Raw genomic sequence first — 27,997 nt, 5'->3', positions numbered from 1 at the left:
TGTTTTTATTTTTGTTGTGTGTCCAGGATTTAGAAGAATTCTGCTTTAAGTTTTGCATCAATCATTTGACGGAAGTTACACAGACTGCAGCATTTTGGCAAATGGATGGCCCTCTGCTAAAGGAATTCATTGCTAAAGCCAGTAAATGTGGAGCCTTTAAGAACTGAAGCGCGAGGCTGCTGGGTTCTGTGTGAGTGCTCTGGGGCACTGTTGAGGATGTGTCCAGTTTGCGCTCTACGGGTGATGTAATTCTGCAGGTAAAAGACCATCAGGTTGTTTTTTTCCACATCTGGGACACAGTTGTCTGTGTAGGAACAAATCAAGGATGTACGGCTTTTCTTGAGCCCATTTTAAACAACCCTTGTTTCCAGATAAGTGTATTTTAAATGTGACCTTTCTAAAATTTGGGCTGGAACATGTAAAAGGGTGAAAGTTTAGTCGTTTTTGGTCTTGTTTTCATTTTTGATTAGAGGAACTTCTGAACTTGGAAAGGGGAAGTTGGCAGCAACTCTCCTGGGCCACATATCAACAATCTTCTGACAACAGGAGCAGTGATAGTTGGGGAATTGTGAGATGAATGGAGAGGCCCCATCGTGAGTTAAAGATGCTGACCTGGGGATTGTCAAGTGCTGCCTTAGTTGCTAGTTTAGTAGCCTTACTGTGAAGGAATAATTAAGATTGTTTCAGACTTTTGTTTGTGTGCTTGCGTTGATGACTTTTTTAACTTCAAGATATATCAAAGTAATAAGTTTAACGTATGTTAAACCTGTTGAAATGATAATTATGTAAAGATAAATTTTCTAGGTTAGTCAAGATTTCTCTTAAGATTTAAGTGCATAAAGAATAGTAATTTAGAAGTATCCGTGAAAAGTTGATAATGAAAGAAATTTGATGAAGGTGAATATTTTATAAATTAGAATCTCCACTACTTATCCAATGGTGTTTTATTTCATTAAGGTAGAACTTGAGAACTCAAGTTTAAAGTGTCCCCCACCACCTTCTTCTATAAATGCAAACTTAAGAGGAAAATAATGACATATATAGTATACTCTTGCCTTCCTAAATTATGACTGCTGAATCATCATATCTACTATGTATGACTGGAAGAAGTGCTTCTTCAAGTCAATCCTCTTACAGGACTTAATGGAATTTGCTTTATCTACTTTAGGCCAAATCCATCACACATTGGCTTATTTGAAACTTTATCATCTTTCACTTTTGGTTTTCCTCTGTTTTTAAACATCTTAGGTATAACAGCACAATTTCACCTTGAAAAAGCACCAAAATTATGGTGTTCCTGAAAAGATCCTATTAAAAGACAGTAGTTTATTTGAACTGGTTATGGAAGGTGACTTTGGGATGTAAGAGTGTTCAACTGTGAGTTTCATCATGTGTGTCCGTTGAGCTTGCTTTAAGAGCAATGTTTTGCTTTGCTCTCTGGTCCATGAACTCATTTCCATTTGAGTGAGCTCCCTTAGTGAATTTTGTCTCCCGCTTGGAAAGTCTCTCTTCTGAACCTGGAGCCTGAATACATTTTCCGAGCCAAATTACAAGTGGGTGAAGACATGCTGCAACTACTATTTTTAGCAATGTTTTTAAATTTGTGTCTATTGGGGTGGGAAGGGGAGTGAGGCCCCAAAGACAGGAATTCATTGATAGCTGAAATAGATACAAGCCTAGGAGCCCCAGCCCCCTTTTCTTGACCATATCACAAGTGATTGAAGCCCAGTGAATTATTCGGTTAGAATTCGTTCTACAACATGATAGAACTTTTCTTACTAGCTTCAGAAATGCACATTGATTTGTGCTATGATGGGTGGTGTTTGTAACAATCACTGTTCTATAGGCTTATGATCTGAGCAAAATGTGAACTTCAGTATGTTTACTATTGCTCTTACTTGAAAACTTTTTTTCAAAAAAAGCACAAATTAAAGTAATAAATTCATATCCATAGATAGTTCATTCATTCAACAAATATTTACCAAGTTCCTAATATAAGTGAAGGACCACTTCTCATATTAGGTTACTAAGTCATTTGTATGAGTATGTGTGGCAGTGAAGAGAACAGGTCTTTCAAAAAGCATTTGATTATCTTTATTTTTTTTTAAATACACTCTTTTATTTTTCTACTTTTTTTTCTGTTAATCATAGCAGGATATGACAACTCTTATTTGAATTGATTTTTTCATCTAATATAATAATGGAAGCCAAAGTATTCATATTTCTTAAGATAGCCCTAAATGTACTCTTGAACTTCTTACTGGAACAATGTTTGATACTCTAGTATGTAAGCTGTATTTATGTAATATTTAGAACGACATGTTAATAAACAAAGTAACATTAAAACAGGCACGTAGAGTTGTTTTTTTCCTTCAAAATCAGTAGTCTGCAGCCTTAAAAAGGAAAGAAATTCTGACACATGGTGCACAGAGGTGAACTTGAGGATATTATGCTGGGTGAAATAAGCCACTCACAGACAAATACTATGTGATGCCATTTGTGTGATATACTTAGTCAAATTCATAGAGACATAGTAGAATGATCATTGCCAGGGTCTGAGGGGAGAGGAGAATGGGGAACTTGTTTAATGGATATAGAGTTTCAGTTTTCCAAGATGAAGAGTCCTTTAGGTCAGGGGTCCCCAACCCTCGGGCCACAGACCCATATTCATCCCTGGCGTGTTAGGAAGAGGTCGCACAGCGGGAGGTGAGTGCCGGAGGAGTGAGCATTACTGCCTGAGTTCTGCCTCCTGTCAGATCAGTGGCAACATTAGAACATTAGATTCTCATAGGAGTGCAAACCCTACAGTGAACTGAGTATGCAAGGGATCTAGGTTGTGTGCTCCATATGCGAATCTAATGACTGGTGATCTGAGGTGGACCAATTTCATCCCAAAACCATCCTCCCCACCCCCGACCAACCGCCCCATCCCCATGGTCCGTGGAAAAATTGTCTTCCACGAAACCAGTCCCTGGTGCCAAAAAGGTTGGGGACTGCTGCTTTAGGTGCATGGTGGTGATGGTTGCACAAAAATGAATGTTTAATGCCATTGAACCATACATTTAAAAATGATTGGGATGGCAAATTTTAGGTTATATATATATTTTACCATAATAAAAAAAATCAGTGGTGCGATTCTTAATGGGTATCAGGCTAAAAATAGGTACCAGCATGAACATGTCAACTGCTTGATTCTCAACTATACACAAACAAACATCATAGAAATCTTTGGATTTTATTCCTGCTGAAGGGTAGTACAGTTGAACTGGCACAGTAGAAAAATGTGTCTGTACCTTTGGGGGTACTTGAAGGGAAAGGCATATTCCCTATCCTCAAAGAACATATGAATTATTAGGAGAGAGGGAGATAGGTTTAGGAATTAACAACACAATGAGATACTTATAAAGAGCTTTTCATGACAGTCAGTGAGAGAAAACCAAATAGGATGATGTGGTTTGGCTCTGTGTCCCCACCCAACTCATCTTGAATTGTAATCCTCAGTTGTTGAGGGAGAGACCTGTTGGGAGGTGGTTGGATTATGGGGGCGGTTTCCCCATGCTGTTCTCATGCTATTGAGGGAGTTCTTACGAGATCTGATGGTTTTATAAATGGCAGCTCCCCCTGGGCTTTGCGTGCTCGCACTTACTTGCCACCACGTAAGACGGGCCTCTTCCCCTTCCGCCACAATTGTAAGTGTCTTGAGGCCTCCCCAGCCATGTGGAACTGAGTCCATTAAACCTGTTTCCTTTATAAATTACCCAGTCTCTGGTATTTCTTCATATCAGTGTGAGAACAGACTAATACAGTAATAGGGTTAACATGACAAGCAGTTAGTTGTTCTGAAGATAACGCTTGTGTTGGATAGGGGAAAATATAAAGTGGCCTTTTAGCTCATCTCCAAAACAAAAAGAGGCACAAGCAAAGGCTTAGAGATGGGGGCTAATGAGCCTTCCAGAACTTATCATAATTAAGTTTAGTTAGAATGGAGAAAATAAGACAGAAATGTTAGCAAGGGGAGTGCGTGCGTGCATGGGTGTGTTTTAACATATATTTCCCACAGTGCCAGACATTGTGCTCTCTGCTTCACATTTTACTTACTGTCCGTATTTTGTCCCATAAGGTAGGCAGCAGCATTCTCAGATTAAATAATCGGATTCAAGTTTTTCAGTAGTGACAAAGCTGAAGTTCATACTCGGGTCTGCCTTATGAACCCATACTTGGGTTTGCCCAGTAGCCAGCCTCATGGCCACCAAACACATGGTGCTCCATGGTGCACAGTTACATGCTGTGTGAGTCACAGGTTAAACGTGAAAGTAAAGTGGGGGACAAAGGTTTTTTTTTTTAAATAAAGATAATGACATCAGAATGATTAGTCAGATAAACTTTGCTAAGATGGCTGGGCGTGGTGGCTCACGCCTGTAATCCAGCACTCTGGGAGGCCGAGGCAGGCAGATCATGAGGTCAAGAGATCGAGACCATCCTGGCCAACATGGTGAAACCCCGTCTTTACTAAAAATACAAAAATTAGCCGGGTGTGGTGGTGCGCGCCTGTAGTCCCAGCTACTTGGGAGGCTGAGGCAGGAGAATCGCTTGAACCTAGGAGGCAGAGGTTGCAGTGAGCCGAGATCACACCACTGCACTCCAGCCTGGCAACAAAGTGAGACTCCGTCTTAAACAAAACAAAACAACAACCAAAAACTTTGCTAAGATTTAATATCAGGATAGGAAGCTGAAGCTACAGTAATCAATAATCATCTAGACTAGCGGAAATCTATTCAGAGGGTGTTGGATGGGGTCTTCACTTCTGTAGTTTTTAAAGTGCCCCACATGATTCTGATGTGCGGCCAGATTTGAAATCCACTGGTTTAGATTTTGTCCCTAAGATATAAGAACTTAGGCTAGGGCTGCCATTACAACTGGAATGGACTGTTCTTTTTCATCTCCTGCAAATATTTTTCCAGTACTTACTTATTACATGTCAGACACCATGCTGGAGACTCAGTTAAAACCCATTTTGAGACACAGCATTATTGAAAATCAGAGTACCGTGGTAAAAAATGAGAACTGTGAATGTTAAGTTTTCAGGGGTCAGACGTGATAAAAACCAGAATCATATATTATTAGACTGAGAAAAATGCAGCTGTCAATTTTTTTTTCATTCTTGCATACTCCCGATAATGTTCTTATTCAGAGTCCAATTTAAAATTTAGGTGTTTGTTTTGAAGATGATGAATCTCCACGTGATAACTGTGACTGAAAAGAGACTTTTCAAAAGCAGACTTTGTGACATGAAAACAGGCAAATTTGGTACAACTAAAGTAGTATAATCCAAATTTATTATATCTAAGAGGCATCATGGGCTGTAAGTAGAATCAAAGGTTAAGAACATTTTATGCACTTACTCCACAAACATTTACTGAGCATACTAGGTGCTGGGAATGTGACAGTGAGCAAAAAACACAAGTAAGAGTGTGCAAAGAGTGATCAAAATGTCAACCAGTAAGAACAGGGAAGAGCTGCTGAGGCCAAGAGGAGACGACTAGTTCTAAAGATGTGTGGATTTCACAGCCTGGTCTCTGGTTTTGAGCCTGATTGCAATTTGACATGACTCTTGGCGTAGGAAACGGTAATCCCTAATAAGACAGGGATGATATTGATGTAGAACTTGACATAAGATCTCTATTTTCTTGAAAAGAGCACAAGGTTTGTTTTAAGTCCTGAAGTAGCTCAATCTCTTCCTTCAACTGCTGCCACCTTTGTTGAGATGCATGAATTTTTTTCTCTATTGCTATGAAAAGAAGAAATAAAATTATTTCAGCTTATTCAGTAGCTTTATTAGAAATAATGTACCATTTCTAGCCCCTTTCACTTGCAGGTACAGATACACAATCCTCGTGCCTCTGGTGAAAAGGATCCAGAGCCTTATGGGCAGGAGCTGGTTTCTTTATGCCTTCACTTCCTCCTTCTAATTCAGGACAGAATTCTAACATTTATCATACACAAAGCTGTTCAGTAAACCCTTAAGATTTTGTGCACATTTATAGCAGAACAAGTCCCTTTGTATATCTTTGAGAACTTGAGAACAGTGACTGTATAACCTTCATGCTATACTATATCCATTTATTGAGAGATGATAATTGGAGAATGTGGCTAGAATACCAAGGTTAAGGACAAATCCTACCTAAAAATGTGTCCAATTTTTAATGTTACATAAAAGTTTTTGGTTTCATTTAGAAATAGGAAGGCTTTTAATTGTGGAAACTTAGAAAAGCTTAGGAGGAAGATACTTAGGCTTTATAAATAACAAATAGTAGTCAATGGCAATGTAATTTTTAAAAGCCTCAAAATCGAACAGTTAAAACACACACATATACAACCTTTATTCAGAATAACTGCATACCTATAGTTAACTTAAAATATGAGTAAGGCTAAATTAAGCAAGTTTTTATCAACCAGGGTAGTGAAACCCAACTTAAGCCTTTTAAGTTGAATCTCATGCAGTTCTAAGTAGTGGCACCCCCGCCATACTACATTATAATATATGTACTCCCACCTAATCCATCCAAGTAGTGATGTGTGACATGTTCCCTTACATGAAAGAAAAACACACATGGAAGTCCCCTACAAAATAACTCTTTTTAGAAAAAGATTTTTAAGGCTGCTTTAAAAAAATATGGATACTGCTATATATTAGCAGACATCCTCAAAAGACTCTTTTTGGTAGATTTTTCAAAGTATTTTTCCTGCTGGTTATAAATGTAGTAAAAAATTCAAATAGAAATGTATAATATAGAAGCCAAAATGAGAAAGGTTGTGTATGTTGAGACAGGGATATGAGCTAACGATTTCTTCACAGGGAAATCTTATTGTCTTCCTACCATATGCTGGAGAGACAGATACATCTGTGGAAATGCAGAGTGTGGAGGGCACTCACTCTGTTGTGCAACTTCAGGGGGAGCCATCCACCAATGCTGTATGACTCTGTGCACGGCCTGCCCAGCCGTGTGTGGCAGCCTTGATAGAGAAGTCAGACCAGACTCATAAACAAGTGGAGGTGTAGCCTGTCTTGAGGGCATCTTAATGCTGAAAGGAGGACTCACTCAATAAATGGTTGATATTTAATAGGAAGGTTAAATCTCCCTCCTCCAAACCAAACGAGATTTTCTACTGCAAACATTTCTTGGCTATTCTTACTTGCTCATTTTTTTTTTGTTTGTTTTTGTTTTTTTTTTCTGATGAACTTTAAATCAGTCGTAACCCTCCCTGATAAGAAATTAAATTAGATTTGAGGATTAATAGTGGGAGAATTAAAATTTTGACCTATCTCACCAAGCGAGAGGGAGGCAAGCGGAGGGATGGCTTACCATAGCCTCGCCACCCAAGAGCAGAGAAGCTGCAGGAAGCTTTACCAGCTCCTGCCTGGGCCACACACAGGCCAAAATATGCTCCAATTTTTGAATCAATTTTTTGTTGTCTCTACTTTTTTAATGAGTTTTTCTCATTATAAAAGTATTTGTGTGTATATAGAAAATCTGGAAAATATAGCACTAAAAGAACAGATAAAAATCACTATATTCCAACTACCTACAACCAACTACTGTCTCCACTAGGTGCAGCTTTTGTCTGTGCACATGTACCTAGATATTTTTTTCCTGTGTGTGTGTGGGGGTGGGCGGGGTCATACTGTTTTTGTAATTGGCTTTTCTCATTTAAGAAAACAATGAACATTCTTCTAAAATATTTTTATCACCTGTATAGTATATTGTTTCAATATCGTGATAAATATTTCTCAACTATGCTGCTCAGATGTTATATAACTCATATACCTGCTTGAAAATTTACAAATGTGTCTTCGAACAATCTACAGTCAAAAAGTGCACTCCCGATTTCTTCATAGTCTGGAGGGAGAGAAACATTTTCAATATTAAACAGTTTGTATAGGCAGAAACTCCTCCATTTATATATGTAATCCAAAACAGGGGAAAGGAAAGAGAGCAGTCATGTGCCATGGAACTTTAATGTTAGATGGCAGCAGCAGCAGCAGCACTACAGGGAAGCTGTCAGAAATGTAATTCTTGGCATTTCTCTTTTTTTCTTTTTTTCTTTTTTTTTTTGAGACAGAATCTCACCCTGTTGCCCAGACTGGAGTGCAGTGGTGCGATCTTGGCTCACTGCAACCTCTGCCTCCTTGGGTTCAAGCGATTCTCATGTCTCAGCCTCCCAAGTAGTTGGGATTGCAGGCGCGCACTGCCACGCCTGGCTAATTTTTGTATTTTTAGTAGAGACAGGGTTTTGCCATGTTGGCCAGGCTGGTCTCGAACTGCTGACCTCAGATGATCCACTCACCTCGGGCTCCCAAAGTGCTGGGATTACAGGCGTGAGCCACCGCGCCTGGCCCCCAATTCTTGGTATTTGTACTGAATCAGAATCTCTGTGGGATAAGCCCAGCTCTCTGTGTCCTCACCAGCCCTACAGGTGGTTCTCAGGCACACTGTTTGGGAAGTGCTTGGTCTAAAGGAAATAAATGAATAAAATAGTATAATAAATGAGCTTTTGGAAATGCTTACTATTTATTTCACTTTTTGGTTTTGCCCTATAGAAAATAATCCCATTCAAATAAACATTTTTTATATTGTTGCCTACAATATAAGCTGTCCAGCTTGTCCTTGTAAAATAACTATATTTATAATAAAGGTTTTAAACTCATGGAATATAAGTTATAAGAAAGCTAAGTAAGGCTGGGCACAGTGACTCACACCTGTAATCCCCGCACTTTGGGAGGCCAAGGTGGGCAGATCACATGAAATCAGGAGTTCAAGACCAGCGTGGCCAACACGGTGAAACCTTGTCTCTACTAAAAATACAGAAAATTAGCCGGGCGTAGTGGCGTGTGCCTGTAATCCCAGCTACTCAGGAGGCTGAGACAGGAGAATCGCTTGAACTCGGGAGGCAGAGGCTGCAGTGAGCCAAGATCGCACCACTGCACTCTAGCCTGGGCAACAAGGGCAAAACTCCATCTTAAAAAAAAAAAAGAGAATGAGGTAAAGGTAAAGAATGACAAGCTGGACAGCTTATTGTAGGCAACAATATAAAAAATGTTTATTTGAATGGGATTATTTTCTATAGGACAAAACCAAAAAGTGAAATAAATAGTAAGCATTTCCAAAAGCTCATAGAAGAAAAAAGCAGTATAGTAAGAAAATGGACCTTTTTTTTTTTTCTTGGGTTTGTTTTGTTTTAAATCTAGGTCTGGGAGAAGTCTCTATACTTAGAAATATTGCTCTTCATCAGTACCTGATTCTGAAGTAGTCTCATCCATGAGTTTTTCTGGAATTGAATGAACTTTGTCTAATATTTCTTCAAGTAAGTAATTAAGAAGTCCTGCTTCCTTGCATTTCTTAAGAAAAGGAACTTTCACAGTTGCATCTAAGAATAAGACAAACATTTGAGAAGGAAATAGTCTTAGGGCAGCTAATCATAAATTACTTTATGCTTATTTCTTCAGACCTTGCCTAGTGGTGGATGCACATACTTAGTAAAATAATACAGCACCTTCACCCTTTTTATTAATTATAATTTCATCATACCTCATTTTTTTTGGCCAGCTGAAACAATGAATAAAATGTTACAAAAAGTAAAAATGAAAATTTCTCTGCTTACAATAACTATATGAATTAAGAGGCTTTTTTAAACATATAAAACTGTAATTTTTAAAATTTCAATACCTTTTGGGGAACAGGTGGTTTCAGTTTACATGGATAAGTTCTTCAGTGGTGATTTCTGAGATGTTGTGCACCTGTCACCTGAGCAGTGTACACTGTACCAGATATGTAGTTGAATTAAGAGGATTTTTAAAAATTACCCTTAAGTCTTTGACATAACAGCCCCTGTCACTTCTTGTCACAGTTTGTATGTGTTGTTAGTGGAATGTCTATTTCTTTAAAGAACAGAGAACTACAGTTACAGGGGTCACAGTGTGAGGGGTGACACATTGCTGGATTCTGAGCTCAGGCAAGCCTGTCTGTGTCTTTATTAATAGAAGTCTATCTTTTCTTAATACTGAATGCAATGGACCATTCCAACCTAAATTATCTTGATATGCTGGGATTACAACAGAGTGGACAGTTACGATAAAGATTTATACTCATTAATTACCACAAGCCTAGAAGAATAAAGATTTAGGCAGGATACCAAGTTTGAAACAGGTGGGTTGACATTTTTATAAGTATTGTAGGCCATATTTGTTACAGACAACACTTAGCGCAAACCTGTGTGTCTGCCATGCTCTTCTTTCACTTGTCTTACAAATGTATTACATTTCATTGTTTCAGGTGGCTAGAAGGAGAGAAAATCAAGATTGCATTACATTGATTTTAATATTGCATAAAATGAAAACCAGTCTTTTGCTGTGCATAACTAAATGATATGCCTACAGTAAAAATCATGCCCTGGCTGGGCGCGGTGTCTCACGCCTGTAATCTCAGCACTTTGGGAGGGCAAGATGGGCAGATCACAAGGTCAGGAGTTCGAGACCAGCCTGGACAACAGGGTGAAACCTTGTTGCTACTAAAAATACAAAAATTAGCCAGGCGTGGTGGTGCACGCCTGTAATCCCAGCTACTCAGGAGGCTGGGGCAGGAGAATCACTTGAATCCAGGAGGCAGAGGTTGCAGTGAGCTTAGATCACACCATTGCACTCCATCCTGGGTGACAGACAGAGACTCTGTCTCAAAAAAAAAAAAAAAAAAAAAAAGCCCCATATTCATATTTAGATGTAAACATCAAATATATTTTTGTTTTGTATTATAAAACATTAAGAGGTGTTTGACAAGCACCCCTTGTATAAACAGGAGGAGGTGAAGGTTGCTGGCTCATATGAATTTAGCTTATATGTGCTGATGTGTAAAAACTCAAATCCCCAAAATATTTTCATACATTTTATACATAATAATCCAGAAGTTTATAAGAGCTACAGATTTGGTCAGGTGTGGGTCATGCAGCTGGGAAATACTTGGTTCCATAAGGATGTTTGACTGCACCCTCTGCCCGTTTTAACTGTAAGCACCTGTGGGGTCAGATGCTCTCACTAGTTTGGTGCCAGGGAATTTATAGGAGCTCGGAGAATGTCACCTCCTGAAGGTTATGTGCTTGGAACTTCCAGCTTCATTTTCATGCTCATCTCATCATGATTCTATCATCTAGGAATTATCTAAGAGCTTCCCGACTATGGGATTCTTCCTAAAAAGGCAACCTCAGGAGCAGCCTTAGCTGAGAACACAAATGAAGAATGTTCTACAAAGGCTCTCTGTTCGGACGATTTGGAAAGTACCTTTCACCTGACATTCAGACTGGTTTAAATAAGGACTCTGTATGAAGAAATGCAAAGCTATAAAAACTAAGTCAAATTACCTGTACATGATTGCCTGAGAGGGGTTTCTTCCTTCCTCTTTTTCTTTTCACTCCTGAAAATTTAGCTAAAAATATAAACCATTTAAAAATTGGAATCCATAAAGGAAAAGATTACTGTTTGACTACATGAAATATACAACTCATATGCCAAAAGTTTTTACAAAGTCAAAAGATATGGCAAACTTCGACTAAGTGTTTGCAGCACTTATGATAAAGGGTTAATTTTTAAAAAAGATATAAGTTTAATGCAAAACAGGCAAATAATTGAGTAGAAAAATGGGCACATGGGGAACTCTCTGGGGAGAGGGTTCATTGAATAGAAAAATGAACAAATTGGGTCATAGGAAAACAAATATAATTGGTGAAAAGATATGGGAATGCACTCAATTTCACTCATAAGAGAAGATATTCAAAGTAAAACAGACTAATAAAGATGAAGATATTTAATAGATGACATTTGCAAGGATTTGGTTAAGTGTGTATTGCTGGTGCTTTTCCCTGTCAATAAACACTGATTTAAAGAAGTATCTGTAATAGCATTTCCTGCTGAGTTAAAAGGGTAATGACTGAAAAATGATTGTAGAGGTGCTATTTGGAGAATGTTATCACCATAAAATGCAGTTGGCATGATGCAGAACGAAGTCTTCCAACGAGGTCCTGACTCCAGTTCACAGTGAACATTGCAGATGTAGTGCTGCTAAGACACTGCTGTTCCACTCATGAATGAAAGTATACCCCATGACTCCAGTTAGCCAGGATCCAGTCTGCCTTAATTAGAACTGAAATGCTAACCATGCATCCTTAGGGAAGTTTCACTCAGGGAAGGTGCAGCACTTTTAAAATTTTATCTACTGAAAATTCTTATGGAAGAGAAGCAGTCCCAAAAGTCAAGGCATTTTCCCATGTCTTAGTTTGGTTCTGTGAGCGTAGGGAGAATGAAAGATACCAGGGAATGGTTCAAAGAGAATAGGTCTTGTTCATAAAGAAGAAAAAATTAGTCAGTCGTATCACATAGTACACAAAGAAGTTGTCAATTTTCTAGATGTGTAAAATTTTAACTCAAACATTTGTATTTTAATTTAACGAGGCTAGAAAATTAGACTATTCCTTATGTTACATAAATGTTTACCTTTCTTTAAAACCCACAGTGCTAAATGAAACTTACCACTTTGAGCGATGATCGGGAATTGAGCATGTTGTTGGCAAAGCAGTCTGAAATATTTAATTTCAAAGAATTGTAAAATATTTTTATTTACAGGTTTCAAATATTATGTCTATTTTTGTGATTAAAAACGTACCAACCTACTTTTCATGACGGCGTCACACTAAAGTTTTTTTTTTTGAAGCCCTGTGTAAAATTAGTGACCCACACTGACTGCAGATGGAGGCTCAGTTAGATGTCTTTTATGCCCTCAGGGACTTAGGAAGATGATTATGTTCTTTCAAGGAATGAGTACTGATGAAGTATTATGAACAATACTAGTTCATATATAGTGGTCAGTGAGATTTTACTGTATAAAGATACCTAAAGATCCACAATCTAAGACATGCAGATTTCCATCTGACTGTACAAGATTCCGCTGGTTTTCAACAATAAATAGCACAAAATTGCAAGCATTAATTTAAGGAAAAAGTCATTTTCAATGAAAACAGGTATTTGCCCCAGATCTTAGATTTGACCTACAAAGGGCCTAGAACTGATTAGTATCTTCCAAGAGAAAGCAGCAGCATAGCAGGCTGTGATGAAGAAATGAAGTGAGGCTGGGCGCGGTGGCTCATGCCTGTAATCCCAGCACTTTCGGAAGCCGAGGCGGGCAGATCACGAGGTCAAGAGATGGAGACCCTCCTGGCCAACATGGTGAAACCCCGTCTCTACTAAAAATACAAAAATTAGCTGGGCATGGTGGCACGTGCCTGTAGTCCCAGCTACTCGGGAGGCTGAGGCAGGAGAATTGCTTGAACCCAGGAGGCTGGAGGTTGCAGTGAGCTGAGATCGCACCATTGCAGTCCAGCCTGGGCCACAGAGCAAGACTCCGTCTTAAAAAAAAAAAAAAAGAAATGAAGTGAATCGTTTTATAGAGCTGCTCAGGCCACTTTCTAACCTTTCCTCCTCCTCGGCACCCAGCTTCATCTCCCTTCCTCTTCAGATGGCGCTGACTCTCAGGAAGCAGTGGCCTCCTCGCCTAGGGGAATACCGTTTCTTCCCATCTTATACCAGTTCCCACCTCCTCCATGCAGTCTTCCCAGCAACACCCAAACAAAGTTAATCTCATCCCACTTTGATTCTGGTATCTCTGAGCACTTTCACTTCCCAAGTACTTAAATTTTTTCAAACATATAAAACAGTGTTGAAAATATCAGGATGAACCCCCATGTCCCCATCCATTCCGCAGTGTCAACAATTCTCAACTCAAGGCCAAGCTCCTTTCATGTAACCCCTCCTGCTCTCGTTATCCCATGTGCTTCTGTTTGCATTGACCCTTCTTCTGGCCTTCCCACCAGGTGATAACTTCTCTGAGGTTCAATCTATATTTTATTCTTCTTTGTATCTCATAGCACCTAGCAAGGTGCCTCGTATGATAGGCGTGAAGGTTTAAATTCAGTTTTAAAATGCGTAAAAATTCACCTGTTCCTTGATAAAACAATGCAAGAAGACTATTTTATTGAGTCCCTATTTGTTAGTTCTTCTAATGGGTGTGATCAGTATATTTTTTCAAACTTTAAGCTATAGCAGGGACATTCCTTTTCATTTGATCTTGTGTTCAAGGTCATTATAAAGGTCATACTAAAACGAGCTCTTTGGTAAGGTAAATAATAAAAATGAAACTCTGAGACTATAACAACCTGTGAGTTTCTTAGTGAATCAAATATAAAAAGAAGTGCAGTACGAAATTTACATATTTACACATTTCATGTCTGATTAGCAACAAAATACTTACGGAACTTGCTCGAAATCAGATTTAAAATTATTTAGCAAGCTTCTTTCAATGGTAGGCTTGCCCTCTTGTTTTAGAATATATAGTCCCCATACCTGAAGACAACAAGGTGGCAAAGAGCAAGGACTTGGAAGTCCTGCAGCCCAGCTCTGCCACTGACCAGCTGTGTAACCTGGGGACAAGTCACTGAGTGTCTCAAGGCCCCAGTTTCCTCCTCTGGAAAATGGAGATAATAGTATCTACCTCAGTTGACTATTATGAGGATTAAATGAGTTAACATTTGTAAAGCACTTAGAACTATGCCTGGCATAAAGCAAGTGGTTATTAAATAAATACATAAAATAGTGCCTGGAACACTATGGGAAAATTAGGAATATATGCCCACTGGCAGGAAAAACATCAGCCTCTGAATGGAATTTTTAAAAATCATCTTACGAATGTAACATAGCTCACAAAAATCATATTTAAAAAAACATGCTGTCCTAACATTGATCTCATTATTCAAGATATTGTGACTAAAATTATATATATATATATAGATAGATTTTTCACTGAAATTCAAAATTCACATAACCCCTGTGCATCCCCCAAATGGCTGTGTTCTCATTTGAAAACCATTTACATAAAATTAGTCTTCAAAGTCTCCTTGTCTTAATCCAACCATTCCTTATCCCAATCCCCCAAATGTGGTTTTAAAAATGTTTTATTAAATACTTATAAATTCCTCGAACTCCATCAGACTGTGGAACTGCGTCGTCCTTCTTGGCACAGAAAAAGTGGTAATTCTTGTTACAGTTTTTTAAATCACATCCCACGGTGGCTCCTCTTTTATGACAAAATTTGCATTTCTACAGAAGAATAGATTTTACTGAGTAAGTACCTGTTTGTTGTTATTTGTTAAAATTCAAAGATATCATTAAATGTTATTTAAGTTCCAGAAGCCCTGCATTTTATCCTGGGCATCATCAGCAAGATTCCATCCCGTTACAAACATTAGGGTACAGTACTTATATTTGGCTGCTCATTTGGGAATTTCAGCGAAACCTCAGCTAACCGGAATGCTGGGAGAGACAGTTTTGTAATGATCTGATTAAAAGCAGAAAATGCTTTTTGTTTCAAAAAAACAGTCTCTGTCTTTTAAAAAGAATTTTCTAAAAAGCAGAGTGGGCAAACTTGTCCAGCTCCAGGCAAGGGGCCCCACTAGAGGGCCCTTTGAGACAGGTGAGATTGGTCGCCAGCTGTGCCACTGAGAGTGGTGTGATTTCTCTTTCGGACTCAGACCCTGCTGTGGGTGATAATATCTGTCTTACAGAGTTGCCATTGAGGATAATGTGAGATAAAGTAAGGGAATCTAGGTAGTAGGGCCAAAAATTTTTAAAAATTCTACAACTCTATTAACAGTTTTTTCTTGGTTCAGTTTATTTGATCCCTGGCTTGTATTTATCTATCTGGTATTTTATATGTGAGAGTGGTGTCATGATGGCTAGGCAGTGTGTGGCCACAGCAGCCTAACTGGTTTAGGGGAATCCAGCCAGGACCAAGGCTGATCAGCATGATACTCTGGCTGAATGACGTGGGGGCACAGTGAAATCGCCTTGCAGAACAGGAGGTCACTCACACCATAGCCCAGGGTTGGCACAAGCAAGCATAGAAACAGTTAAAGGAAATTCAAATATAGGCAAGAAATAAGGTTATGATAACGGTGGAAATTCAAATCAGAGCATACAAGAACAATCATTTAATTTGGGAGGAGGGTAACTGGCTATGTATATAGGAAAAAAATAAAGTTAGATCCCTACCTCACAATATACTCCTGAATAAGTTGTACATGGATTAAAGCTCGAACCAGATAACAATGTTAAAGAAAAATCTCTTAAAGATTAGGAAATATAGGAGAAAGAAAAAAAAGCATAGTATGGAGGCAAGGAAGGCTGTCTAAGGCAGGAAGAAAACCCAGAAGCCACAAATGAAAACTCTGACAGGCTGGGCATGATGGCCCATGCCTGTAATCCTAGTACTTTGGGAGGCTGAGGCAGGAGGATTGCTTGAGCCCAGGAGTTCGAGACCAGCTTGAGCAACACAGTGAGACTCATCTCTACAAAAAACTTTAAAAATCAGCTGGGCATAGTGGCACACTCCTGTAGTCCCAGCTATTTGGGAGGCTGAAGCCAGAAGATGGCTTGGGGCCAGGAAATCAAGGCTGTGGTGAGCTGTGATTGCACTCCAGCCTGGGCGACAGAGGGAGAATCTGTTTCAAAAAAAAAACTGACAGAACCTACTATACAAAAATTTTAAACTTCCGTTTTATAGTGAGGGCATTCAAAATATTTAAAAGACAAGGAAAAGATTGAAAGAAGAATGTTTGTAGCATACTAGATAAAGTTTTAAGATTCTGATAACCTGCAGAAAAATGGTAACTGGCAAATTACAGAAGAAAAAATACAAATGGCTAATAAACATTTATTCATTTAAAAATACATATGTATATAGTATTTATTTAGCATGCAGTAGCTATGATGTGGCAGGCACGGTTTTAGGATAAGGGAAAACAGTAGTGGACAAAGCAGAAAAGATGCCTGTCCACGTGAAGCTTACATTCTATTGGAGACAAGGTACAATTATCAAATAAAGCAAAGTTTAAAACGTCTCACAAAGTTATATACACGTTATATTGAATTAAAATAGGGTGAAGTGACAGAGTGTCACTGGGTCCCTACTTCAGACTGGGCAGTTAGTAAAATGGGTCACCTCTAAGGAGGTGATATGGAAGCTGAGATCTGAATAATAGTAAGAGCTCCCAGATGCAAAAAGGAGGAGGAAAGACATTCTAAGCAGAGGGCCTTGGGTCTTGGCCGCAAGAATGAGCTTCCCCACTGGCAAGCTACAGCAAGGACAAGACAGATGGCCAGTGCTGTTGGAGCAGCGAAGTGGGCACGGGGAAGTCTCAGGATGATCAAAGGGGTAAGTAAGGGCTGGATCATGTGGGACTTACATGCCAGAGTAAGGAGTTGGGTTTTATCTTTGTGCACGGGGAACATAAACTGATTAACATTATTGAAAGATCACTCAGGCTGCTGGGCTGCTGCTGGGTGGAGAACTACGGGCTGGGGTAGGGATGGCAGGAGAGACAGTGGGGCGAGTGTCAGTACTCGCTTTGGAGAACAAGATGGGTGACTCCGCTATGGTGGATTACTGACGCTGAGAGAAGTGGGTGGATGAATGCAAGATGCATCTAGGAGTTCGTGCCCATGGGCTTGGTGTTGGGCTGGGAGGTTGACGAGGAAAAGAGAGTCCTTAGACTTCTGGCTTGGGCAAATGGATAATGATAGTGCTGTTTTTATGAGCAGATTTAGATGGAGAATGTGTGTGTGTGTGTGTGTGTATAGGAGATGGAACTGTACTTTTTTGGCCACTTTACTCTGAAATGCTATTGGATGTCCATGTGGCTCTGTCAGATTGGTAGTCTGAATCCTAGGGAGGAGCCTGCTTGCTGAGGGCCCCTGCTGCTCACCCTCAAGGTACTTGCCCAGCTTACTGAAAATACCACAGCACTGGCCTGTCCCCACCCTGGGTGTGTGCCATGTATCTGCCCACATAGTCCAAGGGTTCCATAAATGCTGTGAGAGGGTAACTATGACCTCAGGCGACTTTCCTCTCTTCTCTCCTTTATCCTCCACTTCCAACCCATCCCAAAGCCTTCCCAGTAGGGAAGTCTGTATCCCAAGGTCCGCAGAAACCCTCAGGTACCTGCTTTCCCCCAAATATTATGCCTCCAATCAACTGCCCTCATTTCTCAGCCTGGGTCTCTTCATAACTGGATGGCTACTAGAATTTCACAGAGATTTCTTTAACTCTGTGTCTCCCCACTCAAATCCAATTAGTGAAGAGCAAAAAAATATTCCAGTTGAGGTCTGTCTGCTACTTTCTAATCAGTTCACCCATCTCATCACACCCAAAATCCTAGGGATGTGGCATTGTCAGCACTAATGATGTCAGCAGCCAGTCTTGCCAAGTATTAATTAGTAATAGCATAGACATTGAGAGCAGGATCCACACACTCTTTTTTTTTTTTTAATTTGAGACAGAGTCTCACTCTGTTGCCCAGGCTGGAGTACAGTGGTGTGATCACAGCTCACTGCAGCCTCGACTTTCCAGGCTTACCCAATCCTCCTACCTCAGCCTCCCAAGTAGCTGGGACTACAGGTATATGCCACTGTGTCGGGCTAATTTTTTTTCCTTTTTGGTAAAGACAGGGTCCCACTATATTGCCCAGGTTGGTCTCAAATTCCTGGGCTCAAGCAGTCCTCGACTGCCTTGGCTTCCCAAAGTGCTGGGGTTAGACGCATGCAGCACCATGCCCGGGCCACACACAGTCCATTTTTATGGCTTGCTTCAGGACCTACTACAGTATTGTGTGCACTGCCTAAGACAGCATAATTTGCAGAATTCCATCTGGACTGTTGCCTTTCACCCTGAACTTTCCATTTCTTTGATTAAAATGGGCATCATTTTACCTATAGCTGGGAGTTTACCTAGAGCAATGTATGTAACACACCTACCACAGGATGCTGCTGATGCTGATGCCTTGCAAAGACTAACTATATGTTTGTCCCCGGTTATTAACCCTATGGTTGTAGTCAGAGTGTGAGGTGCTCACACTTGCTGTCCTGCTTGCTAAGATGTGAAGGGTCCTTGAGAGGAAGTCGCTGCAATAAGACCAGTGGAATGACTTCTCAGCATTTCTTCCTCCCTGAATAGCCCCCTTATGACCCATGGGGAGCTGACCCCTGATTAGTTATGGCCACCCCCAGCAGTTGGTGCAGAAAGAGGGGTGCAACCTAATGAAACTTTCAGAAGGGGGCTTATTCCATGTGTATGGATGACCTTTCTCTTTCACTGGGTATGAACAAGAAAGCCTGATGCTTCAGTTGCTGCCTGCGGCCACCCTATGACCACAAGGGGACCAGCTGATGTTGGGGACAGGAGGCCAGAGAGGAAGAACCTGGGCCCCTGATGACATTATCAAGCCACTCAGTCAACCAACTTGGAAAGCAGGTGTTTTCTCTGATCAAGTGAAAAAGTAAGTATCCTCTTTGTAAAAGTCTGTTTGACTTGAGCTTTCTTCTACTTACAGCAAAAGCATTCTAACTCAGATCACTTTACTGGTGAAGTATATGGTAGTTTATTTTAAAATATTAAATGTTGGCCGGGCGTGGTGGCTCACACCTGTAATCCCAGCACTTTGGGAAGCCAGGGCGGGCAGATCACCTGAGGTCAGGAGTTCGCGACCAGCCTGGCCAACATGGTGAAACCCTGTCTCTACTAAAAATACAAAAATTTGCCGAGCATGGTGGCCCATGCCTGTAATCCTAGCTACTCGGGAGGCTGAGGCAGGAGAATCGCTTGAACCCAGGAGGCGGAGGTTGCAGTGAGCTGAGGCCGCGTCACTGCACTCTAGCCTGGGCAACAAGAGCAAAACTCCGTCTCAAAAAAAAAAAAAAAATTAAGTGTTAAGTTGAATTGAGGTTTCCAATACAGTTCCTACTTCTTCCAGCTCTCCAAGATGCTTCTCTATCCCTCGTGTATCAGTCAAATAGACTCCTTTGGAATGCATTCCTTGAGGGTCTGTTCATCCAGTATAAGAAATAACATCATTTACACTTACCAACTTCCTTCCTCTCTGGATTTCTTTCTTTACTGATTCCACATCAAAACTTCTATCAGGATTAAGTGGATCATGATCCTCACATTCCACAAGTCCTGAAGAATACAGCTGCAGATTGGAAAAAAAAATCCAGAGTATGCACAAAGTAATATTGAAAGCTACATGTCAGAAAATCATACCAAAAGTGGAAAATCAAACCAGGAGTGGGAAATGGACTGGGGGTAAAACAGTGGCAACCTTTGGGGGTGGATGAGCAGACCATAAGCCATCCCATTTCTCTGGGAATGACCCTGGTTTCCAGGCATGTTTTATACTTTGTAATCCTGACCTCTAATAACTCATTGACCTGGGTGGAACCCTGATGCCAAGCTGGGTCAGTCTGATCCCCTATCCTAAAAGTGTGGAATGGGCTTTGAGCAATAGCTGAAGCCATGTGGTTAGAGCAAGTCAGTCTGCAAATAAAGAAAAACAAGGGCTAGAAAGAGGATATTCTAGGTTCCCAATAGCTTTCTAGCTGTTTCTTAACACCCACCTGCATGCCTGCCTTTAGGAAACATGAAATGCCCCCAAAACCTTATCATAAACCCTCTTTTATGTTTAGGCTGGCTCAAGTCTCTATGTGCTACTTGAAACCAGAAGAATCCAAATCTGAATTGAAGATCAATGTTTCACATATTACACTCAAATAACAAAAGGGCATGAGAAACATAAGAGTAAATTTTGGTGACATTGGCATAGGCGAAGATTTCTTATAAAAATCAGAAAGCATAAAGAAAAAGTAAGTTGGATTCCATCAAAATAAAAATTGTCTTTGAAAGACACTGCTAAGAAAACAAAGAGGCAAGCCAGAGACTGGGAGAAAATATTCACAATACATATCTCTGACAAAAGACTTGTATCCAGATTTTAGAAAACACTTACAACTCAATAATAAGACAATTCAATTAAAAGTGGGCACAAAATTTGAATAGACACTTCATGAAAGAAGGTTTATGAATGGCAAATGAGCACATGAGAAGATGCTCAATATCATTAACCCGTAGGCATATTAAAGCCATAGTGAGATGCAATATATATCTACTGACTGCCTAAAATAACAAGACCCAGTGTTGATGAGGATGTGGAGCAAATGAAATTCTTACATATTATTGGTAGAAATGTAAAATAATGCAATCACTTTTAAAGTTAAACACACACTAACTTTATGACTCAGTAATTCTACTTCTAGCTATTTACCCATGACAAACATAACCAAACAAGAAAAGGAGATTGAGTGCCCCAAATTAAAGATAAATAAATAAAATTGTCCTTATTTAAAGATGAGGATTGTCCACATACAATATATCCAGGTAAATCTAGAGACTTTTTAGAACTAATAAGACTTTGGTAAGGTTGCTGGATGAAATCAATAAATAAAAATCAATAGTGTTCATATATACTGATAATAGCTCATTTAAAAAGGTTTTAGAAAAAAGTAACAAAACAAAACAAAAAACAAGCCCAGAATATGCCTAACCCCAAGTTCTATACTTCTACAGATAAAAATTACTGAATAGCCGGGTGCGGTGGCTCATGCCTGTAATCCCAGCACTTTGGGAGACCAAGGCAGGTGGATCACCTGAGGTCAGGAGTTCGAGACCAGTCAGGCCAACATGGTGAAACCCCATCTCTACTAAAAATACAAAAAATTAGCTGGGCATGGTGGCAGGTGCCTGTAATCCCAGCTACTCGGGAGGCTGAGGCAGGAGAACTGCTTGAACCTGTGAGGCGGAGGGTGCAGTGAGCCGAGATCGCGCCATCACGCTCCAGCCTGGGCAACAAAAGCGAAACTCCGTCTCAAAAAAAAAAAAAAGCCATTGAACAATTTTGAAATTATGAAAGACCTAAATAAAGACACAAAGACTCATATACAGATGCTTATAGCTGATTTTTATCATAAGAGCTCCAAACTGGAAATAACACATGTCTACCAACAGATGAATGAATAAGCAAATTGTGATATATGCATACCAATTAAGTACTGTGAAGAATGATAAAGGAACAAGATACAGATACATGCAACATGGATGCATCTAAAACAGTATGCTGAGCAAAGGAAGTGACACAAAGGAGGACAACTATAGGATTCCTTTCGTATGAAATCTGAGAAAAGATAAGACAAATCTACAGGGACTTGGGGTAGGAAGGAATTGATTGCACAGAACATTGAGGAAACCCTTTGGGGTAATGGAAATGTTTATATCTTGATGGTGGTAGTGGTTACATGGGTCTCAACATGTCTCAAAACTTTCTGAATTGGACACTTAAAATGGGTACATTTGATTTTATGTAAACTATGCCAATAAAGTTAACTAAAAAATAATAGCAAATCAACATCAACAATATATTAGAATAAAAACATCATGATTGGGCTGGGAGCGGTAGCTCATGCCTCTAATCCCAACACTTTGGGAGGCTGAGACAGGAGAATCACTTGAGGCCAGGAGTTCGAGATGAGCCTGAGCAACATAGTGGGACCCCCAATTCTGCAAAAAGATAAATAAAAAATTAGCTGGGTATGGTGGTACGTGCCTGTAGTCCAAGCTGAGGTGGGAGAATTGCTTAAGCCCAGGAGTTCAAGGCTGCAGTGAGCTATGATTATGCCACTCCATTCCAGCCTGGGGAGACCTTGTCTCAAATAAATAAGTAAAAATAAAACATCACCATTAAATGGTGTTAATCTAAGAATGGTTTCACAGCAGAAAAAATATATAAGTACAACACACATTACTAACAGAATAAAATGAAAAAACTTAAGACATGATAACCAAATGCAACCCATGAGCTAAAACCTTTTGTTATAAAAAATCTTATTAGGCCAGGTATGGTGGCTCACACCTGTAATTCCAGCATTTGGGAGGCTGAGGTGGGAGGATTGCTTGAGCCTAGGGGTTGGATACCAACCTGGGCAACATGGCAAAACCCCATCTCTACAAAAAGTACAAAACATTAGCTGGGCACAGTGGCACGTGCCTATAGTCCCAGCTACTCTGGAGTCTGAGGTGGGAGAATCACTTGAGCCCAGGAGGTCAAAGTTGCAGTGAGGCATGATGGTGCCACTGCACTCCAGCCCTGGGCAACAGAGTGAGACCTTGTCTCAAAAAAAAAGCACACACACACACACACACACACACACACACACACGTTATTAGTCCAACAGGTGAAACCTCAGTGGTTTGAGGAATAGACGGTAGTAGTATAACAAAATTTCCTGATTTTGACGTTTATATTGTTATAGTGTGAGAGAATGTCCTTGTGTATTAGTCAGTTCTCACACTGCTAATAAAGACATACGCAAGACTGGGTAATTTATAAAGAAAAAGAGGTTTAATGGACTCACAATTCCACATGGCTGGAGAGGCCTCACAATCACAGAAGAAGGTAAGGGGGAGCAAAGTCATGTTTTACATGGCAGCAGGCAAGAGAGATTTTTGGGGAACTCCTCTTTATAAAACCATCAGATTTCGTGAGATTTATTCACTATCACTATCATGTGAATGGCCTGGGAAAAACCTGCTCCCATGATTCACTTATCTCCACCTGGCTCCACCCTTGACACGTGGCGATTATTACAATTCAAGGTGAGATTTGGGTGGGGACACAGCCAAAGCATATCACCTTATTTGTAGAAAATATATACTAAAGGCTGGGCACAGTGACTCATGCCTGTAATCCCAGCACTTTGGGAGGCTGAGGTGGGTGGATCACGAGGTCAAGAGATCAAGACCATCTTGGCTAACACGTGAAACCCCATCTCTACCACAAATACAAAAAATTAGCTGGGTGTGGTGGCATGTGCCTGTAATCCCAGCTACTCGGGAGGCTGAGGCAGGAGAATCGCTTGAACCTGGGAGGTGGAGGTTGCAGTGAGCCAAGATCACACCATTGCACTCCAGCCTGGGGTGACAGAGCAAGACTCTGTCTCAAAAAAAAAAAAAAATCATACTAAAGTATTCAGGATAGATTGCATATCATTTAATTTAAAATGGTTCTGACCAAAAAAAAGTTCTTTGTACTGTATATGCAACTTTTCCATAAATTTGTAATTTAAAATAAACATCAAATTGTGTATATAAAAAAGTGAAATAAAATAAAGCATTTAGCACTGTTTGTGGCCAGAGAGAGAAAAAGAACCCGGATCATTTCAATAGATGCAGAACAAGCATTTCGTAATATTCAATACGCTATAATTTTTAGCAAATTAGAGATAAAGGTAACTTCCTTATTTTAATTAAATGAAATCATTAAGAATGTAAAACGTACACAAATTTAATGATAAGATTTTTGGAGCATCCCATTAATATCAGAAGCAAGACAGGGCTTCCAAATTTAATTGCTTGTAATCACCGCTATAATTGAATATTCTGGAAAAACACAAGAAAAAGTGATTAAGAGTCCCCCGAATTAAAGGTAAGTAAATAAAATTGTTCTTATTTAAAGATGAGGATTGTCCACATACAATATATCCAGGTAAATCTAGAGAAGTTTTAGAACTAATAAGACTTTGGTAAGGTTGCTGGATGAGATCAATAAATAAAAATAAATAGTGTTTATATATACTGATAATAGTTCATTTAAAAAGCTTTTAGAAAAAAGTAACAAAACAAAACAAAACAAAAAACTTGCCCAGGAATATGCTCAACCCCAAGTTCTATATGACTACAGATAAAAATTATTTAACAGTTTTGAAATTTATAAAAGACCTAAATAATTGGAGAGACAGACTCTGTTAATGGATGGGAAAAAAAAGACACATTCATATATTATAATATATAATATAGTAATATATTATATATGAATATATGAATATATTAATATAGTAATATATTAATATAGTAATATAGTAATATTATATTAATGTATGAATATAGTAATATATGAATATAGTAATATATTATATAAAATACATAATATTATTTATATTTATATAATATATAATTAATATATTTATACATAACACATTAATAATATATTAATACATAACACATTAATAATATATTAATACATAATGCATTAATAATATATTAATACATATGTGAATGCATCTTTTTCCCATCCATTAACAGGTTCTGTCTCTCTAATTATTTATATTAATTATTTATAATATATTATAATATATGAATGTGTCTATTTTTTCCCCAAATTCATCTATAAATGCAATGCAATTCCAATCAAAATTCTAAAAGGTATTTTGGTCAAACATGAAAAGCTGATCCACAAATTCAAAGTGCCAAAATAAAAGCCAAGGCTAGTAATAAAGCCATAGTGCAGTCGTCCCTCAGTGTCTGCACGGGATTGGTTCCAGGAACCCCCGAGGCTACCGAAATCCGTGAATGCTCAGTTCCCTTATCTAAAAGGCATAGCATTTTCGTATAACCTACACACATCCTCCTGTATACAGATGGTCCCCAACTTACAATGGTTCAACTTAACAGTTTTTTCTGACTTTACAATAGTGCATGCATTCAGTAGAAATAGTACTTCAAGTACCCATAAACCATTCTGTTTTTCACTTTCAATACAGTATTCAATAAATTTTAGGAGATATTCAAGACTTTGTTATAAAACAGGCGTTGCATTAGATGATGTGCCCAACTGTGGGCTAACGTAAGTGTCCTGAACATGTTTAAGGTGAGCTAGACTAAGCTATGATGTTTGGTAAGTTAGGTGTATTAAATGGTACAATCTCTTTGAAGAACAATTTGGCGTATTTAGTGAAGTACAAAACACCCCATTCCTGTACCTAACAATTCTGCTCTTAGCTGTATAGCCTAGACTAGGGAAATTCTCACATGAGAAGGAGACCTAGACAAGAATGTTCATGACGACTTGTTAGTCATAGAAAACAATACTGGAAAAACTAAATGCCCATTCACAGAACAGTTAATGGTAATATAGTCATGAAATCGAACATCATATTTAAAATGAAGGACTTAGAGCTATGTTTACCAACATGGATAAATCTCAGAATTCTGTAGACTTTGATAGAAATTATACCTGGGTAGAAGGTCTTATCAGTGTCTATTTTAAATATTTCACTAAAATATCTATAAAGAAGCTTCTTCAGCACAATTCTTTCTCTTTGTGTATTTAACCACTTATAAATAAAATTACCAGTAATCATAGGTGATAAGTTCTGAAACAGTTCAAAGTCAGAAAAATATGCTCCCCAGGCCCGGGCGCGGTGGCTCACACCTGTAATCCCAGCACTTTGGGAGGCCGAGGTGGGCAGATCACGAGGTCAGGAGATCGAGATCATCCTGGCTAACACGGTGAAACCCCATCTCTACTAAAAATACAAAAAAAATTAGCCTGGCATGGTGGCGGGCACCTGTATTCCCAGCTACTCGGGAGGCTGAGGCAGGAGAATGGCGTGAACCTGGGAAGCGGAGCTTGCAGTGAGCCAAGATTGCGCCACCACACTCCAGCCTGGGTGACAGAGTGAAACTCCGTCTCAAAAAAAAAAAAAAAAAAAAGAAATGCTCCCCAGTCTTCACCTAAAAGCCCAAACCATGGCCAACTTGTTATTCTTTGTATCCAAAGTGTTGTTTATCTATTCTTGTGTGTCCTACACTAAAAGTACTCATGTACTTTGAAGTATGTTTTCAAGTAACTTACCAAACAATTCTCATGAGCAGCTATATTCTCTGATTGTGCAAAGTACAGGACATTATACTCGACATCTTTGGGGCAGAGTGCACATGTCCTTTTTTCCATCTTTTCTGCAACCTGAAAGACACCTATAAGTAATATCCCTGGTGAGAAATGGAAAAGTGGAATTTCTTGGTCTCACTAACTCCTCTTCCAGTCTTCAAGTGGAAGGCAGGGCACTTGTTTTTATGAGAGAGTCTTAATTCCCAGAGAGACAAAATATTGGGGACCCAAGTGAAAAAGCTATTTATTTTTTATTTTTTACTATGCTAATAGAAGAAAAGAATTAATGAGTTCATTTCTAAATGCCTAATAATGAGGATAACTTCTTCTTTTTAAAATGTAGAGACAAGAGGCTTGTTCAGTTGGCCATGCTGGAGTGCAGTGGCTCACTGCAGCCTTGAACTCCCGACCTCAAGTGGTCCTCTCAAGTCACTGGGACTATAGGTGCATGCCACCACAGCCAGCTAATTTTTTTTTTTTTTAAGAGACCGGGGTCTTGCTACCTTGCCAAGGCTGTTCTCAAGCTCCTGGCCTCAAGTGATCCTTCTGCCTTGGCATTTCCAAAGTGCTGGGATTACAGGCACGAGCTACTGTGCCTGGCCAAAATGAGGAAGACCTTTATTCAAGAAACACAACCAGGAATTTAAATACAGGCAAACCTCTCAAAACACTGCTTTGCCCATAGCAAGCTCTCAATAATAATAATCATTATTGTCATTACAAATGAAGAACAATGGCATATTAAGAAATAGTGCTCTGGTTAATTATCTATTTAAAAAGTTAGAATCCTAATGCCATACTGTATTCAAAAATAAATTCTATGAGAATTAAAGACATAAATGAGCAATGTACTTTAAGTGTGCTTTAATTCAATATCATGATTAGTTAGGAAAGATACATGAAGGTAGGAAGTAGATTTTTTTTTTTTTTAAGGCAAAGAATGGAAAAAAGGAAAGAAATCTAAGGGAAGAAGAGGTAGGAAGAAAAGGCAAGAGGCAGAGAGAGGAAGAAAGCCAGCTGTTGAGCTCTCCACCCATGTGTCAGTAAGAGGCAAGGTTTTTGAACTGGTTATTTGCTATTTGGCCACAAGAATTCGTTTAAGATTTTTTTGCCCATTGCAATGTTCATCCTGTTACTTCTTTTGATTTTCTGTAGTAGAAAACAGCTTTTATTTATAATTTTCAAATTTTAGTTTTGAAAGAAAGATTTATTTTACCATTTAATGGGAAAAGTTTTCAATTTAGATGAGGTTAACTGCTTAAGTGATCCCTAAGTCTCTTCTGTTATCCAAATC

At 39.2% G+C, this 27,997-nt stretch overlaps 2 protein-coding genes across 10 annotated transcripts in view; one reads left to right on the top strand and one right to left on the bottom strand.

The window, feature by feature from the left end:
- Nucleotides 1–2,350, top strand: part of RCBTB1 (RCC1 and BTB domain containing protein 1) — a 57,870-nt gene extending 55,520 nt beyond the window's left edge. For all 5 annotated transcript variants that reach the window (XM_031001339.3, XM_055359853.2, XM_031001341.3 and 2 more), the window contains one exon: nucleotides 27–2,350. In XM_031001339.3, coding sequence (XP_030857199.2) covers nucleotides 27–167 — 141 coding nt within the window. In that variant the 3' untranslated portion in view covers nucleotides 168–2,350. The remainder of the gene's footprint in view (nucleotides 1–26) is intronic.
- Nucleotides 2,351–5,319: 2,969 nt separating this feature from the next.
- PHF11 (PHD finger protein 11) overlaps nucleotides 5,320–27,997 on the bottom strand; it is a 32,041-nt gene continuing 9,363 nt past the window's right edge. For 2 of the 5 annotated variants that reach the window (XM_031001242.3, XM_019039789.4), the window contains 9 exons: nucleotides 26,668–26,789; nucleotides 20,011–20,118; nucleotides 15,060–15,193; nucleotides 12,575–12,621; nucleotides 11,410–11,474; nucleotides 10,269–10,335; nucleotides 9,295–9,426; nucleotides 7,827–7,898; nucleotides 5,320–5,788 (listed from right to left, as the gene is read on the bottom strand). In XM_031001242.3, coding sequence (XP_030857102.1) covers nucleotides 5,634–5,788; nucleotides 7,827–7,898; nucleotides 9,295–9,426; nucleotides 10,269–10,335; nucleotides 11,410–11,474; nucleotides 12,575–12,621; nucleotides 15,060–15,193; nucleotides 20,011–20,118; nucleotides 26,668–26,789 — 902 coding nt within the window. In that variant the 3' untranslated portion in view covers nucleotides 5,320–5,633. Of the gene's footprint in view, nucleotides 5,789–7,826; nucleotides 7,899–8,346; nucleotides 8,512–9,294; nucleotides 9,427–10,268; nucleotides 10,336–11,409; nucleotides 11,475–12,574; nucleotides 12,622–15,059; nucleotides 15,194–20,010; nucleotides 20,119–26,667; nucleotides 26,790–27,997 lie in introns of all 5 variants that reach the window. The other 3 variants (XR_008670848.2, XM_055359873.2, XM_055359874.2) reach the window with 3 other exon arrangements.

This window comes from Gorilla gorilla, chromosome 14 (genome assembly GCF_029281585.2).
Source record: "Gorilla gorilla gorilla isolate KB3781 chromosome 14, NHGRI_mGorGor1-v2.1_pri, whole genome shotgun sequence".
Taxonomy (NCBI): Eukaryota; Metazoa; Chordata; class Mammalia; order Primates; family Hominidae; genus Gorilla; species Gorilla gorilla.
The sequence above is the reverse complement of the archived record's forward strand: the minus strand, read 5'-3'. Positions and strand labels throughout refer to the sequence as shown.